The sequence below is a fragment of the Ricinus communis genome, chromosome 10, assembly GCF_019578655.1.
Source record: "Ricinus communis isolate WT05 ecotype wild-type chromosome 10, ASM1957865v1, whole genome shotgun sequence".
Classification (NCBI taxonomy): domain Eukaryota; kingdom Viridiplantae; phylum Streptophyta; class Magnoliopsida; order Malpighiales; family Euphorbiaceae; genus Ricinus; species Ricinus communis.
Window position 1 is genome coordinate 18,801,896 of NC_063265.1, and position 16,171 is coordinate 18,818,066.

General features: G+C 28.9%; 1 protein-coding gene and 1 long non-coding RNA gene across 3 annotated transcripts; one reads left to right on the forward strand and one right to left on the reverse strand.

Moving 5' to 3' along the window:
* Nucleotides 1–2,747: 2,747 nt before the first annotated feature.
* Nucleotides 2,748–3,180, reverse strand: LOC125371350. Its single transcript, XR_007217656.1, has 2 exons — nucleotides 3,120–3,180; nucleotides 2,748–2,982 (listed from the first exon to the last, which is right to left on the reverse strand). It is a non-coding gene; the product is annotated as an uncharacterized LOC125371350 (long non-coding RNA).
* Nucleotides 3,164–6,953, forward strand: LOC8277458 (FT-interacting protein 3). 2 transcript variants are annotated; one of them, XM_015727313.3, is made up of 3 exons: nucleotides 3,164–3,305; nucleotides 3,937–3,991; nucleotides 4,260–6,953. In XM_015727313.3, exon 3 carries the CDS (start codon nucleotides 4,394–4,396, stop codon nucleotides 6,716–6,718), a length of 2,325 nt encoding a protein of 774 aa, XP_015582799.2. In that variant the 5' UTR covers nucleotides 3,164–3,305; nucleotides 3,937–3,991; nucleotides 4,260–4,393; the 3' UTR covers nucleotides 6,719–6,953. The 2 variants fall into 2 exon arrangements, with proteins under 2 accessions (XP_015582799.2, XP_015582798.2); XM_015727312.3 differs by lacking the exon at nucleotides 3,164–3,305 and adding an exon at nucleotides 3,383–3,519.
* Nucleotides 6,954–16,171: the final 9,218 nt, after the last annotated feature.

Here is a 16,171-nt window from a genome sequence, read left to right on the forward strand (position 1 = left end):
TTTAGTCTTCATTTCGAATATTTTTAAAAAATATACTATATTATTTTTTATAAAAAATTTAAAAATAAATATTTATATTTAATTATATTTCCTATTTTAAGAAGAATTTTCAATATATTTCTATTTATTCATCTTTTTGTTTGAATTGATAATTTTTTTTGTTTAATTAGATTTCTTATTTTGAAAAAGATTTTTAATTTTTTGTACTTTGGTATTTCTTGAATAATTATTGCTTATTTAAATTTTATTTGAGAATTTTAGTGTACATATAAACATTTTTTTAGTGTTTATTTTCTAGTTTTAAAGAAAATTTTATAATTTTTATCGCGTTACGTCGCGTGTCCGACTTTTATTTCTATATACCTTAGATTATGGCCAAGAAAGAGATTCATCATGGCTGATTGTGATGCGATGCGTTTTCTTGAGGATAAAGACCAGAACTGAAAAATGAATGATATAATTAAGAAAGAGAAAAAAAAAATTGTAGAAGAGAAATTAAGATTGGTGGAGTGGTTGTTTAGAAGAAGATGAGATTGAAAACTAAAAAAAAAAATATTAATGCAAAAAAATTTCTAATAAATAAGAGAAAACAGTGAATGTAATAATTAGCTGACAAAAAATCTATATATTAAAAAATAACTAGTTAAAATGACTATAAAAGAAAATGAAAAAGAAATTAAGTAGCCAAGTGCTAATTCATAAAAGTAAGCATAGGCACATGCTCAATTCTTTTCTAATACCTAATAATAATTCCAAATAAATTCATAAATTTATTCCTTCGCTGTTCACCATTACTGATAAGAGTTCATAACGAGAACCTTAATTGATCCGTAGTTAATAAATTTTGAGATAAATTATATTTTAAAAAATAAATCTGTTATATAAATAAGTAAATATCTCAAAAGAAAAAATATTAATTAAAGATAAAAATAATATTCTAAATTGTAAATGTAAATGATACAATATTGAGTTCTTCCCTCATTAAAAAATCAAAACAAAAAAAACCAATGAGGAAGCAATTGGAATTGTATTTGTACCATCTAAACTAGTTTTCTTCCTTCATAGTAGGGAAGATGAATGTGTGATTGTTTGTTTGTTTGTTTGTTTATTTTGGCTATTCTTCTTTTTAATTGCAGGTAGTTGGGAAAGGTCGAAGAGGAACAGGACACCATCTGCTAACACATCATATATTCTATTCTATTTTTAGAATTTTTTTTTTTTTTGTAAAGTTCAAATTAGCATCATCACAACTAAATAAATTACCTTCATATTAAACAACTGACTGTTTTTATTTTTCTCGTAAGTAAAACAATTATAGTGATTAAATCTTAAATTAAAAATAATAGTAATATACAGTATTTATAAATTTAACATGATGATGGATAAATATTTTAATTTAAATAGTATTTAAATTATATATTTTTGTATATGCTAAGTTTTAATTCTATGGAATTTCTTTAATTTTGAATATGTTTATTAACTTTATACTTTAAAATTTGGTTTAAGGTCCAAATATTTCATGGATAAGCTACTGTATTTGTGAATAAAGAATTAGTGAAAAAGAAATGCAAGTTAGAAAAGATAATGAAGTGGTTTGGATTCAAGGATATTCCTATCCCGATGGTACTTACTATATTGTAAGTAGTAATAAAGCTGGTATCCAACAAGCGAGACATCCACCCAGCAACGGAATATCTCTCATTCTCAAACAAACAACACACCACACACACAGCATGAGCCACACCTGTAAAAATCAACTTGCTCTTTCCTTTTGTTATTGTACGGCATCCAAACCCCTACCCGATTACCACCAGCCACTTGCCTTTACCGTGTCACCTACCTATTTGCCCGCCACGTTAGTCATCATCAACTTGCTTTTTTTTTTTTTTTAGAAAAGAAAACTACAATCTACCTCTTGACGACAGATTGAACAGACGTCAAAAGCTTAGGGCATATGTTGACAAAAAGGCGCACGCTTCTCTAGGCTGGAAATAGTTTCAGTTTATTTTATTTGTAAATATTTTAATAAATATTGCTACAGTTTACTCCACTTTAATAAATTCGACCAGTAATTATTTATATCAAAATTAAAATTAAAATTAAAATATTAAAAATTAGAAAATTTAATAATGAGTACAAGATTAAAATCTTCTTAACAATTAAACTAAAATAAATTTATGAAGATCTCAATACTATATAGTTAATTATTATAAAATATTAATTTGTGCTAATATTTACTAATAACAACACCAAATATTAAATTGATCGTTAGTTATATTTTTAAGCATATTGTGAGAAAATCAATAATATTATATTTAACTAATAATAATATGCTAGAATAATATTTCAGACATCAATTTAATTTTTTTTTTAATTTATTTAAATTTATTTTATTTTTATTAAATATTAATAAAAAATCATAGACATATAACATCATTGATTATTAATATAAAATACCAATATTGAAACTGATTAAAATAGTCACTTAATTAGTTAGCCCTCAACATTTATAAAAATTTATACATTAAATTCAATTAAAATATCATATAACATATGATAATATCTAATTTAATTAAAAACTCTAAATTATTGTATAATTCCTTCTAACACATCTTCTTTAATTTAATTTAATAATCATTAAGCTTGAGCTCTATTTATATCTTTTTTAGAGACTGCAAATTTCCTAAACATGAAAGACATTATGGACAAAAATAAAAGTTAAAAAAAAAACGGTACTGCCACCATGATGAAATATCATTTTCACCACCTAAAAATTGGAAGGGTTGCAAAGTGGGGAAAAATGAGAATCCAATGACACATGTGTTGAAATGACTTTTCTGAACTTATCTCAAGGCCGTTTCTGATATATCTCATCTCACCACCACTGCTACCACCACCGCCTTCCAAACCTCGCCGTATACGGTCGCTGCACGTGCGATTAACCCGGCCGTAGTCCCCTCGCACGCTCGGCGCTGGTCCCCACTTAAAAGGAAGAGAGAGAGAGAGAGAGAGAGTAGGTTCTGTGAGTGTAATTCTTGCAGATTCAGCAGATCCTAATTAGACCCCTAAAGAAGAAATAAAATAAAATAAAATATAGAAAAGCAAAAGCACAAACATACCATTGTCTCTCTATTTCTTTATTTTGCTCTCTCTGTGTTTATTTTTTCTCTCTCTTTCTCTTGCTTTCTCTGTGCACAGCTCTCTTCTCCTTCTCATCTTCATTTCTTGATTTCCCTTCTTTTCTTTTATTTGAAAAAAGAAAGAGAGAGAGAGAGAGAGAGAGAAATAGAGGTTTCTTTTTTGAGGTAAATGGAGTTAGGGTTTTTCCTTCTTCTTGTGGTTCTTCTGTCGGTATATATAGATATATATATATTTTCATTGTTTTCTTTTAAGATTTTGTTTTGAATAAGGTGGTCTTTGTTCTGTTTTCTTTTCTTCTTTTTTGAGCTTTCGTGCCTCTCTATATTAAGGTGGTGGTTTCGCTTCCAAAAGTTGTAATGTGAGACAGGTTTTCCTGAAGTAAGGTTTTCTGTTTGGTTCTCGGGAAATTAGAGTAAAAAGAAACTAAGATAAATTCTAAGCATTACTAAATCTGAACTTTGAGAGATTTGTGGTGCTAATTGTTTGGTTTTTGAGAAAGTTATGTAAAGAAATGAAATATACACTTCCAATGCTCTTCATTTTTCTTTCTTTCTATCCATCTATCCATCTATCCTTTTTTTTTTTTTTTTATAATCAAGCTGTCTTTAGAAATGAAAATCTATATATTATACTATAGTTTTCTTTAACATTTTTCTGCATTTTCTCGGAAATCAAACAGCAAAGTTAATCATGCTTTTTTACACTATCATTTGTTACCATATGGTCTAATACTTTTTGTTGATTGGTATGTTATTATACTAGTGACTCCTGATTTTTTTTCTCCTTTTTAAACAGGGTTCAAGCGTTTCAGATCTGGGGATTTGAAGCTATCTCTAATAGTAGAGTTCTTGTAAGTTCTTTTCATCGTGAAAAGTTCTAAACAAAATATAAGGGATAAGTTTGTAAAATTGTATTTGTATCAGTATCAATATCAGTTTAGACTTTATTTTTTCAATTTAAAAAAATTTTATTATTGTTTTCTCTCTCATTGTTATCCGCTTAGTTTAGTTTTTATGATTCTTTGAATGCTTGAAATTGACTTCCTTGTTTTTAGGTTACTTAACAGGCGTGCCACTTTGTAACGGCTAATTGAAGTTTTTCTAATTCCTCTCTTTCAGGGTATTTTAAAATCCTTTGAATGCAAAACTTGATCGTTTAACAAACAAAGCAGACAGACGGACATTTCAATATCAACTTGAAATAATTTTGAGAGTTCGGGTGTTATCTTTCATTTTGAAAAGCACCCACAAAGATGCAGAGGCCTCCACCTGAGGAATTTGTATTGAAGGAGACCAATCCCCATCTTGGAGGGGGAAAGGTTACTGGAGACAAGCTCACCACTACTTATGACCTCGTTGAGCAGATGCAGTATCTCTATGTCCGGGTTGTTAAGGCCAAGGACTTGCCTGGTAAAGATGTTACAGGTAGCTGTGATCCTTATGTGGAAGTTAAGCTTGGCAATTATAAGGGTACCACTCGGCATTTCGAGAAGAAATCAAATCCTGAGTGGAGCCAGGTGTTTGCATTTTCAAAGGATCGAATTCAGGCTTCTGTTCTTGAGGTTACTGTGAAGGATAAGGATGTTGTGAAGGATGATTTCATGGGTCGAGTTTTGTTTGACTTGAACGAGGTACCAAAACGTGTACCGCCTGATAGTCCATTAGCACCGCAATGGTATAGATTGGAGGATAGGAAAGGGGATAAAGTTAAGGGGGAATTGATGTTAGCTGTATGGATGGGTACACAGGCGGATGAAGCATTTCCTGAAGCTTGGCATTCTGATGCAGCTTCTGTCAGTGGAATGGATAGTCTGGCCAATATTCGGTCAAAGGTATATCTCTCTCCAAAACTATGGTATTTGAGGGTCAATGTCATTGAAGCTCAAGACTTGCAACCAAATGATAAAGGTCGATATCCTGAAGTCTTTGTGAAGGCTATCCTGGGAAATCAAGCCTTGAGAACAAGAATTTCTCTTAGCAGGAGTATTAATCCTTTGTGGAATGAAGACCTTATGTTTGTGGCTGCAGAACCATTTGAGGAGCCTTTGATTTTAAGTGTGGAAGATAGAGTTGCACCTAACAAGGAAGAAGTATTGGGGAGATGTGCAATTCCTTTGCAGTATGTTGACAGAAGGCTTGACCACAGACCTGTTAATACTAGGTGGTTTAATCTGGAGAAACATGTTATTGTAGAAGGGGAAAAAAAGAAGGAAACTAAGTTTGCCAGCAGGATTCACATGAGAATCTGTCTGGAGGGTGGCTATCATGTTCTGGATGAATCAACACACTACAGCAGCGATCTTCGGCCTACAGCCAAACAGTTGTGGAAGCAAAGCATAGGGGTGCTTGAATTAGGTATTCTCAGTGCACAAGGATTGATGCCCATGAAGACAAAGGATGGTCGGGGAACAACTGATGCATACTGTGTGGCGAAGTATGGTCAGAAATGGGTTCGGACACGAACTATAATTGAAAGTTTTACACCCAAGTGGAATGAGCAATATACCTGGGAGGTTTTTGATCCCTGCACTGTGATAACCATTGGGGTATTTGATAATTGTCATCTGCATGGAGGGGACAAGTCTGGAGCAGCAAAAGATTCGAGGATCGGTAAGGTGAGAATCCGTCTTTCCACTCTCGAAACTGACCGGGTTTACACACATTCATATCCTCTTTTGGTTCTGCATGGTAATGGTGTTAAGAAGATGGGAGAAATTCATTTAGCAGTTCGTTTCACATGCTCATCCTTGCTCAATATGATGCACATGTACTCGCATCCTCTGTTGCCAAAGATGCATTATCTTCATCCACTCACAGTGAGCCAGCTTGATAGTTTGAGACACCAGGCCACTCAAATTGTGTCAATGAGGTTGAGCAGAGCCGAGCCACCATTAAGGAAGGAAGTTGTTGAATACATGCTAGATGTGGGGTCTCACATGTGGAGTATGAGAAGAAGCAAAGCCAACTTCTTCAGAATTATGGGGGTTTTGAGCGGGCTAATTGCAGTTGGCAAATGGTTTGATCAGATATGCAATTGGAAGAACCCCATCACTACAGTGCTCATTCACATATTGTTTATAATACTAGTGCTCTACCCAGAGCTTATCTTGCCTACAATCTTTCTGTATCTCTTCTTGATTGGTGTTTGGTACTATAGATGGAGGCCAAGGCATCCTCCTCACATGGACACCCGTCTATCACATGCGGAGTCTGCACATCCTGATGAACTAGATGAGGAGTTTGATACCTTCCCAACTTCGCGACCTTCTGATATTGTAAGGATGAGATATGATCGATTGAGAAGTATTGCTGGAAGAATTCAGACTGTGGTCGGAGATTTAGCTACTCAAGGGGAGAGACTGCAATCTTTGCTAAGCTGGCGAGACCCAAGGGCCACAGCTTTGTTTGTGATTTTTTGTTTGGTAGCTGCCATTGTTCTGTATGTTACTCCTTTCCAAGTTGTGGCACTTCTTAGTGGATTTTATGTGTTGAGACATCCAAGGTTCCGCCACAGGCTACCTTCAGTGCCACTCAATTTCTTCCGACGGTTGCCAGCAAGAACTGATTGTATGTTGTGAGCAGAAAGTGGTCTTATCTGGAACGCTGTTTTGTATTTTTATTTTTGCCTTCTTGTTGAGTCAGTGAACAAGATGCAGAAAGGAATGGAGCTTGTTTACTTTCTATGTATACCAGCGGATGTTGGTTCTGGTATGACGTGTAACCTTCCTCTGAAGGTAGTAGATTTTGTGGATTTTCAGGTTTTCTTTTTTCTTCTTTGAAGTTATTTAATATAATTTCTGTTTTAAGCTTCGAGTTTTATGGTAGTCTATCTATGCTTATTTGTGATATTGTAGGCTGTGATTGAAATTAACTTTTGATGATCCTTCTCTATCCATAACTACTACATATATAGTAGCATTTGTGGTCTCTAATTTCTCATCATTCATGGGATGGAGTAGGTGTAAGGACTTCCCGTTGTTATGGTTGAAGTTTTATGTTGTTGTCTGATTATGAAATTTTAAGATCTGGTAAAGAAGAATGAACAGGTAATTAGGTTGTTGCTCTACTAATTAGAGTATATGCTAAGATGAACTGGCATCTTCGTGTTCTTTTCAGTCATACCTTTTATGTCGTCTTCCTTGTTATTATGATTCTCTCGACAAATATAAAATGCTCATTTTTTGGAGTCTCACGACTGCCTACTTTGCCCGACTGAATGTGGACACATGGTTATGCTTATGGAGAGTGGAAATTTGAAATTTCCTGCTATTGTTTTCCTCATGTTGCTTCACCAATAGCTGATAATAAATGCTGTGTTGGAGTATGGATAAGATCTAAAACTGATTTATGTTGTTTTCTTTTTTTCTTTTTCTTTAAAACTATTTATCTATTACTTTTTTTAATTGTCTAATGTTGCCTAAATCTGCTGGCATTTACCTGATTCTTGATTCGAGGTAGAATTTATGGAGACCCAAATGGAAGAATACTCCATGTTCTGTGTATTTTTAGGTTTCTTGTTAAGTCAAAATAATGAAAGTGGTGTTTGTAGAAACAACCTGTGAGGGTGATGGGGTAACTTAATGGGTGAGTGGAAGGGCAAAAGTGATAGGAATTGGTAAAAGCAAAAGTTACTACTAGGGCCGCTTTGCAGTCCAAAGTGGGATTTGATTAAAGTCTATAGCGGGACTTGTCCCATTCTCAACAGCAATTTTTGACTGCTAGGACTTGTTTGGAAGAAACTGTAAGTTAAGAGAATCTGTTCATTGATTCTTGGAATTTTATGGCAGTTTCTGTATTCTAGGTTTGTGGGGACCTTATCTTCTGCCTATTTTTCCAAATTTTATTTTCCTTTACAGCCTGTAAACAAACCTTTCTTCCTGTATTTCTTGTCTCTGTCGGTCTCTCTCTCTCTCTCTCTCTCTCTCTCTCTCTCTCTCTCTTGTGCAGTCCAGTGTATGTGAGGGAATGAGAGAAGAGGGTGGGCTTGAGATAGAGATGACAATTTTTTAACCCCTTTTAATATTTTTTGTCCAATTTCATCGCCAACCAAATGAAAAATGGTTTGAGGTCCATTTTAAGACTGCACTCTTGAAAGCTTAGTTGAAGTAGTAAGAGCAAGAGTCTTCGATTTGGTTGAAGTGGTAAGTGGTAAGAATAAGAGCTTTTGGGTCTAGTTGAAGCAGTAAAAGTAAAAATTTTCGGTTTTCATATTTTGAGGAGTAGTTATTTTCCCATTATTTCAATGAATTAGAAAAGGAGAGTTTTGATTTTATGGTATTATTGAGTTTTCTGGTATTGTTGCTTAAAAAGTTTGAGGAGGTCTCATAATGGAATTAAAAGAAAAAGGTAGATATCACCTCACATATATAATGGTATGTGATAGAAATAATGTATGTTGGAGTTGTATTAAAGTTAAGACTCTCGTCAAGGGCTCCCATCCAAGTAAAACCGCATCTGAAGGAAAGCAATATGTCAATTGAGACCAAAATAAGGTAGGGTAGGATCTCTCTCTCTCTCTCTCTCTCTCTCTCTCTCTCTCTCTGGCTTATTCCTATTAACCCAAAAGAAAAAAAAAAGGGACCATTTTATGGGACCCTATTTGGCAATTGACATATTGAAGTGGCTTTAAAACATGGAAAAGTGAAAATCTTATTATGCTTTTCATTTCTTTTTATAAATATATGTGAATATCTACGTAGGTTGTGGGATGTACCATGAGGCCATGTTTGGAGGCCATCAAACCACTTTCAGAGGACCAAAATCTGTGAAAAATGAGGAACACGAGTAACCCTATATTGAAAGCCTTAATGGTGGCTGGTGAGCAACGCTGTCTGAAGATGATACACATTCTACTTCTTAGAGATATAAAATGAGTTTCGAGTTTACTTTATTTTATAATTAAAACAAAAAACTGGAACATTTCCAATTTTAATTTCCCCGTTTGCTAATTATTTTAAGAGACTTGAAAAGATTGAACTTCTAATTTTTAAGAAAATTTGCATAAAAGAATCAACCATCCAATAAGATAGTGCTTGTCTCCTTTTTATTTTTCTATATAATTATTATTATTCAACATGCACATGCATATGTCTGGCCATATTTCCTTTAATTTAATACATGATTACGACAAATTTTTCAGAAATTTTAACTTTTAATAGCATAATTTTTATAATATGGCCAGTTAGATCTGAATAAATCCAGGTTTAAATTTAATAAGGAAAAGTAATTATCAAGGCAGTTATTATATATTTCCACAGCCAAGTTATAAAAAGAAAGATTTCTCTATATAAAAAGAGAATTAATATAATATGACCATATGTTTGAGAAAAAAAAAAAACATAAAATAAAAGAGAAATAAATTCTGTAAGTGGGAGAGAAGGAGTGATGTACTAACTTCGTAACTGACATAAGATGAATCCGTTATGAATTTAATCTTGATCTTAAGGGATCAATAGAGATACATTTTGCATACGTATCATCAAGTATGATGAATGTGCATAAAGTATTTATTTGAATAGTTTTTTGTTATTAAGTAATAACCATATGGTGACTTAAAAATTATTATGCGACAGATGGTAATAATTTATTTATCATATGGGAAGTGGATGTTTATTGAGTTCCTAGAAAATCTAATATAAAAAGTGGGAAACCATTCATATTCACAAAAAAGTTGCAGAAAGATATTCATCTGAAAGAAAATATACACTGATTTTTCTTCTTCTTCTTATGGTGGAACCTCCTTACGATGCTTCTAGCCACCTGAAGCTAACCCTCTCAAGCTGTTTTCCTGTGAGAAAAATGTGATTGTCTTTTTTCTTTTCTTTGTGAATTTTCATTATTATTTTATAAAATATAAAATGAATTTTTTTTATTATATATGAAGAATCAAACTCATTTTACTATTTTATATTTATTAATTTTTATACATCTAATTAAATGATATTTATTTTTTATTTATAAATATTAAAAAGTAAATTATTAATATTTGTAAAACAAAGTAGAATTATATTAAATTGTTTTAAATAATTTTTTTTATATATATTTAAATGTCTTATTCCGCTCCATCATAAATGGTATGGCAGTCAAAGTTCACTCCAGCTCTGATCTTCTATGTTATCTTATCGTGTTCTTCACATATGGTGGAACCTCCTTTGCCCAACCAATAAAATTTGCTTAATGGAGTGGTAGGGAATCATGGGGTGGGACTCACGTGGGACCCATAATACTCCAATTTCCAATTTAACCTGCATCTTCCCAAACAATTTTTCCTCTTAAAAAAACCCTCATTTTAATATTTGCTTAATGAAGTTGTTTATTTTTACGTACCATATGCATCAATTTATAAGCATTATTTAATGCATAACGTATATTGGTTCATTTAATAAAAATGAATTTGTTCATTTTTAAAAAAATTCGAAATTAAAATTTATTGAACAAATTTAAATTTTGTTTAGAAAATACTAAATATATACATAACATATACCTTTTATTGTATATTTATTTTCTAATTTTTATAAAATATAATATAATAAATTATATTCTTAATAAATTCAACATCTATAGAGTTAATTTGTAACTTAATATTTATGATGTATAATATTTTTAAGAATATATTCTATTTTTCATAACATATACTATTTTGTATATATTTTCATATAAATATATTTTAATTTATCATTTTTTAGTTATTTTTATAGATTTTTTATTAAAATAATTATTCTTTTACACACATTATAAAGTTATAAAATCTCACTATTATATCAGTATTAAAATATAAAGGCTTTTTTAGTTTATAATAATAAAAATATTTTTATTATTTCAGATATTTTCCAAACTTGAAAAGAAAAAGAAAAATTAATATATATATATATATATATATATGTAATAAATGTATATAATATGTCTATATATAAAATATATTAGTATATATAGATAATATATAAAATAGTATACTATTAAAATTAACAAATAGTTTAATAAATAATTAATATAATAGTATTGGTCAACGTGGTATATACTTGAAAAGTTAGTCTTTTAAAATGTTAGAAATGGTATAGCAAAAACAAATGTTAGTTTAGAGTTATAATCGAAAATATATAAATGAATTAAAAGTTTTTTTATAATATTTTTTTATTTGAATATCATTGAACTTAAAATTTTTGCTTCTAACATGATGTGTGCAAGATGTGGTGACTCTTTGATTTTTATATAATATTTTTGAAATAAAATATTAATTAATAATATTTCTTAAAAGAAAATCTTTTAACAGCAAAAATAATATTTTTAGCTCTTTTTAGAGTATTCGTGAAAAATCCCTAATTTAAACTCATTTAAAAATAAATGAATACAATGGTACTCAGGCCAATTAAAATTGATTATAAATAAATCAAAACCAAATCTTTAGCTTCACTTGCAATCTTGTTTCAAGGAAACTGTTTAAAAATATCTTACAAATAATAATGTAAATTTTTATTTTTAATTATAGTGTAGTTGTTTTTTAATTATTTTATCCAAATTAGTAAAAAATTAAAAATTAAAAAAAAACCGTAGATTTGGAAAAAAAAACTAACAAAATGTATCTATATATTTTAATATAATAAAAATAAAAAATTCATAAAATTAATAAAATAATAAAAGTATAGATATTTCTGAATATATTATGTTCATACTTTTATTTATTTATTAGTAAATATATATATTTTATATATTATTTAAAATTAATTTAGAATATATATCGAATAAAATATTTAAGAGAGATAAAATCATTCTCAAAATTTTGCCCAACTTTTTAATAGGGTAATTCTTGTTATAACATAAAAAAAGAAAAGAAAAAAAGAAGGGTCCAGTTTGAGAACACCTTTAAGCCTATCAGCTCTATCATTGATATGATCTGGAGTTGTCTTGTTGGCCCAATTTTTCAAAAGTTGAGGCTAACTGCCTGACTGGGAACTCAGCCTTTCATCTTTGGATAAATGGCTTAAATAGACAATGCATCCTGTAATTTAATTTTATCTTTTGAACTGAATTTGAAGGAAGCCAAGCAATTGATGTGGGCTAATTTCCTTGAAAACCCAATCCCCTCGGCCAACATTTTCTTTTGGTAATACCAAAAAGGGGTTCTTTTACATGTATACAAAAAATGGACTGCAATTTTATTTTTTTTTTCTTTACCACCTAATATCTGAATATTTATATAATCTTTTTAGTTGCATTATAGATATGATATCTTATCGGTGATCATTGATATTCTTTTAATAAATGAAATTATGATAACATCATTTTTATTTTTATTTTATCCATCTTTTATTATTATAAAAATCATAATCACTGTTATAAACACTATTACTATTCTTCTCAGTACTCTTTATTTTATTCTAATTTTACTTTCATATATTTCTATATTATTGTATAATTTTTAATATACTGTAATATATCTTTTAAAATAATATTTTTATTATCATCAAAATACACTAACTACTATAAAAAGATACATATAATATTCTTCAATTCATAGATATCAAATATAAAAATAATAAATATATCTTACTTAGTTGGTTCAACAATAATGTAAGTCAAATGATATCATTTCAGTATCTTTTACCTATAGTTCTAATATTGTTTTTATAAAGTTTTAAAAAATAAAAAAAAATGTATAAATAAATTTCTTTGAAAAAAGCGTAAAAGAATTTGAATAAAAACTGTAAAAATAATTTTTTTTAAATTGTCTTCCATGAAATTTATTATGCCAAAAAATTTTAAAAAAATAAAATAGAATTTATTTATTTATTTTGTTCTCAAATATTAAATATTATGAACAAAAAATTTAAAATTTGTATTCTCATCCTCTCATTTGTAACTCAAAAGAAAAATAATATCTAAGCTAGCTTTATAATAAATATTAAATAATAAATATTTTCTATTTTCTATTATTCAAATATTTTGATTCTTATTTTTTTTTTGGTGATTATGATGTTATGTTTAGAGTCACAAAAGATCAACTTACAATAAAGACGGAAATAAAATATTAGAAATTACAATAGGGTTAATGCTCTTTCTACTTAATTGTGCCATTGATTGACAATTTATAGATCCTAAAAATAAATTATCAACAATTCTTGGTAATGTAAAATAAAAGTAGAAAAATTCCATCCTTCTCAAAAAGCGACTTTGATTTGTTAAGGTTTTCTGTTGGACAGCTAGCGTGGCATTTGTCACCGGCAGCCTCCCTCGTGGCCTTTATGGCATTCTTTTTGGTTTTATCTTTTATTATATTTCTCTTTTTAGATATGATGCTGGATTATTCTGGATCAGAGCTAAGCCGATCCAAACATAATTGTTTAGAGTGGATTTAATGGAATTATATTAAAATTGAATTAGTTTAAATTTAAAATATTTTAAAAAAATTCAAACTAAACTAAGCAATTTAAAATATTAAAATGTTAAGATTTATTAGTTAAGTTCTAATCAAACTAAAACTAGTGATATTATTTTACAATCCTTGGTATTTTTCAATGGCCTATATTCAGATAGATAGTGCAATATTGCTCGTCTCTGATCCTTTACTCCTTTCACACATAGCTAAAATCGTTAAGGTCGCCTTGTCTATCACCAACTAGATCTGATAGTTGTGCTTTAATGCGTTTAACCTTGTGTTCTTGATTCTTCGGCTTGAGGTGTAGAAGTGCTTATGTGTTTAGATGGTAGTGATAGGTAAATTTCAGGATGAAGATGGTAGTAAGATATTAAATCAAGGACCTTTTAGTATTCTTTCAGTTTCTGCAAGTTAGATTAAGCTCAAACCTTTCGGGTTTAATGGGTTATTATGCACTCTTATTTTTTAATTATTCTATTTGGCCTTTGAGCCTATAATCCAACAAGAAAGAAAAAATTGATTAAATCCTCTTGAACAGAATTAATGAATCCTTTTGTATTAGATTCGGGGAACACAACACAATCATGTCTGGCAGTAGGGAAATTCATGTGATGCCATACAACACTCTAATCTAGGGCTTCTAATACAAGGAAGTAGTCCTGCAACTACCACACTATTCTTCAAACCTTATTTTGGAAACAAAAAAATAAATAGAGTTCTTTTTGTTTTATTTGGAAAATAAAAATAAAAAAGATAAAATAATTGACGGACCTATATAATCAATTTTTTGATGAAAATAAGATGCTTTAAATTACTATTCTATTCTTATAATAACTTATTAATTATGAAAAGTGAAAGACAAAATGGGAATTTAAATTTTAAAAATTAATTTCCTCCTTTTATATTTTTACTTTTATTACTTTTCCAACATTGGGTAAATTTTAAAACTGAAGAACTACCAACTCAAGGACACATTTGTTTTCACTATATGGTGTCTGTTATTAAATTTTATTGCTCTTTATTAGGACATTAGGCACTTGATTATTTTATGTTTAAGCAATTTGAAGGGTGGATTACCACATCGGTAATGTTACATCTAAAAATGAATTTTTAAAGTGCTAATTCAACGAACCTTTTTTCTTTTGTTTTCTTGTATATAAATAATGATAAAAATAGCAATGCGTGATCATTTGTCTAACAAACGGTCATTCTTTATGATGTGTCACTTCACAAGTTCACATCATTTTCCAGGCTCAAATGTTCTGAAACGTTTTCTTTTAAATTTAATTATAAATATAAGATTATGTGTTTTAATTAAAATAAAAGGTAATTTGAAATTTTACATAAATAAATTTATAAAATTAGTCATTAATTAAATTAAATTATTATAAACAAGTAGAATTTTTTTGATAAATTAATATATTTTATATTATTAACTATTTATATTTTATTTTATTTTGTTAATATTTTTTATTTTAAATAAAATGATTTGAGAATTCTTAAATATAGAGCTCTTTTATAGTTATTTTGAAAGGGTATCTTCAGATGAGAGCTTTCATCATTAGATTGGGTTTGCATAGTGTTTTTATTAATTGAAAAGCAAAGATGCACTACTGAATGGTCCAATTCTACTTTTATTTTTATATATATATATTTTTTTCATTTCTTTTCCGTTGGTCCAATGTCCCTTCATTTTGATAATGACTAGATGGTATAATATTCTCAACTTTGGTTTTCTTTTGAAAATTATTGGTGATTATCTTAGCTATGTTGAGTGCTGAGTTTATCATATTATATTAGACTACTAACATTTGACACATAAGTGAAGTTATCTAATAATCAACATGGATTTATCTATGGAATGTTGAGTTTAAAACAGGAATTTAATAATATAATATAATTAGAAATTTTACCATTTTTGTGGTTTTGCAATCTCCTATCCTTTAAATTTATATATTTATTTATTAATTTTAATTTAGTATTTCCTAGTAAAAAATAAAGGCCTGATAGTATCAGTATTTCACTTTTCATTTGATGAATTAGCAAAATAATTTTCTTTTCTCATGTAATACGGAGAAAAAGCAAACTCAAAATCTCCTTCTTCCTCTTAAAGGAAAAAAGCAAACTCAAAAGCCAATTAGGTGGAAGCATCCAATTCCCATCTAAAGATGTAAATGTAAATTCAATTACGATTTCTTTTATAGAATAAAATATCAAAAGTCAAATTTTGTTTAATCAGGATAATCAAGTGCTGTATGGTTTAAGGGATAATGCATTTTGAAGTCCTCTATTGCATATATATATATTATATTATATTAATTTTTGACATGTATGTTTAATTTTTGGTATTTAGAATTTTTGTTTTGATATGTGTACTATTTTTGACATATAGGATTCAAGCTTATATGTAATTTTATATTTTTTTTCTATTGATTTATTGATTAATAAGTTACATTTCTAATTAAGCACTCATTCTAAACCTATGAAATAACATATTCTTGATAAATTAATTTTCTAATTAAATAATAATTATTCTAAAAAATAGCATATAAATTATATTTTAATTTTATATTAACTAACAAATTAATTTTCTAATTAGATAATAATTCTAATTATAAAAAATAATATTTTAAATATTATATCCACTAATAAATTAATT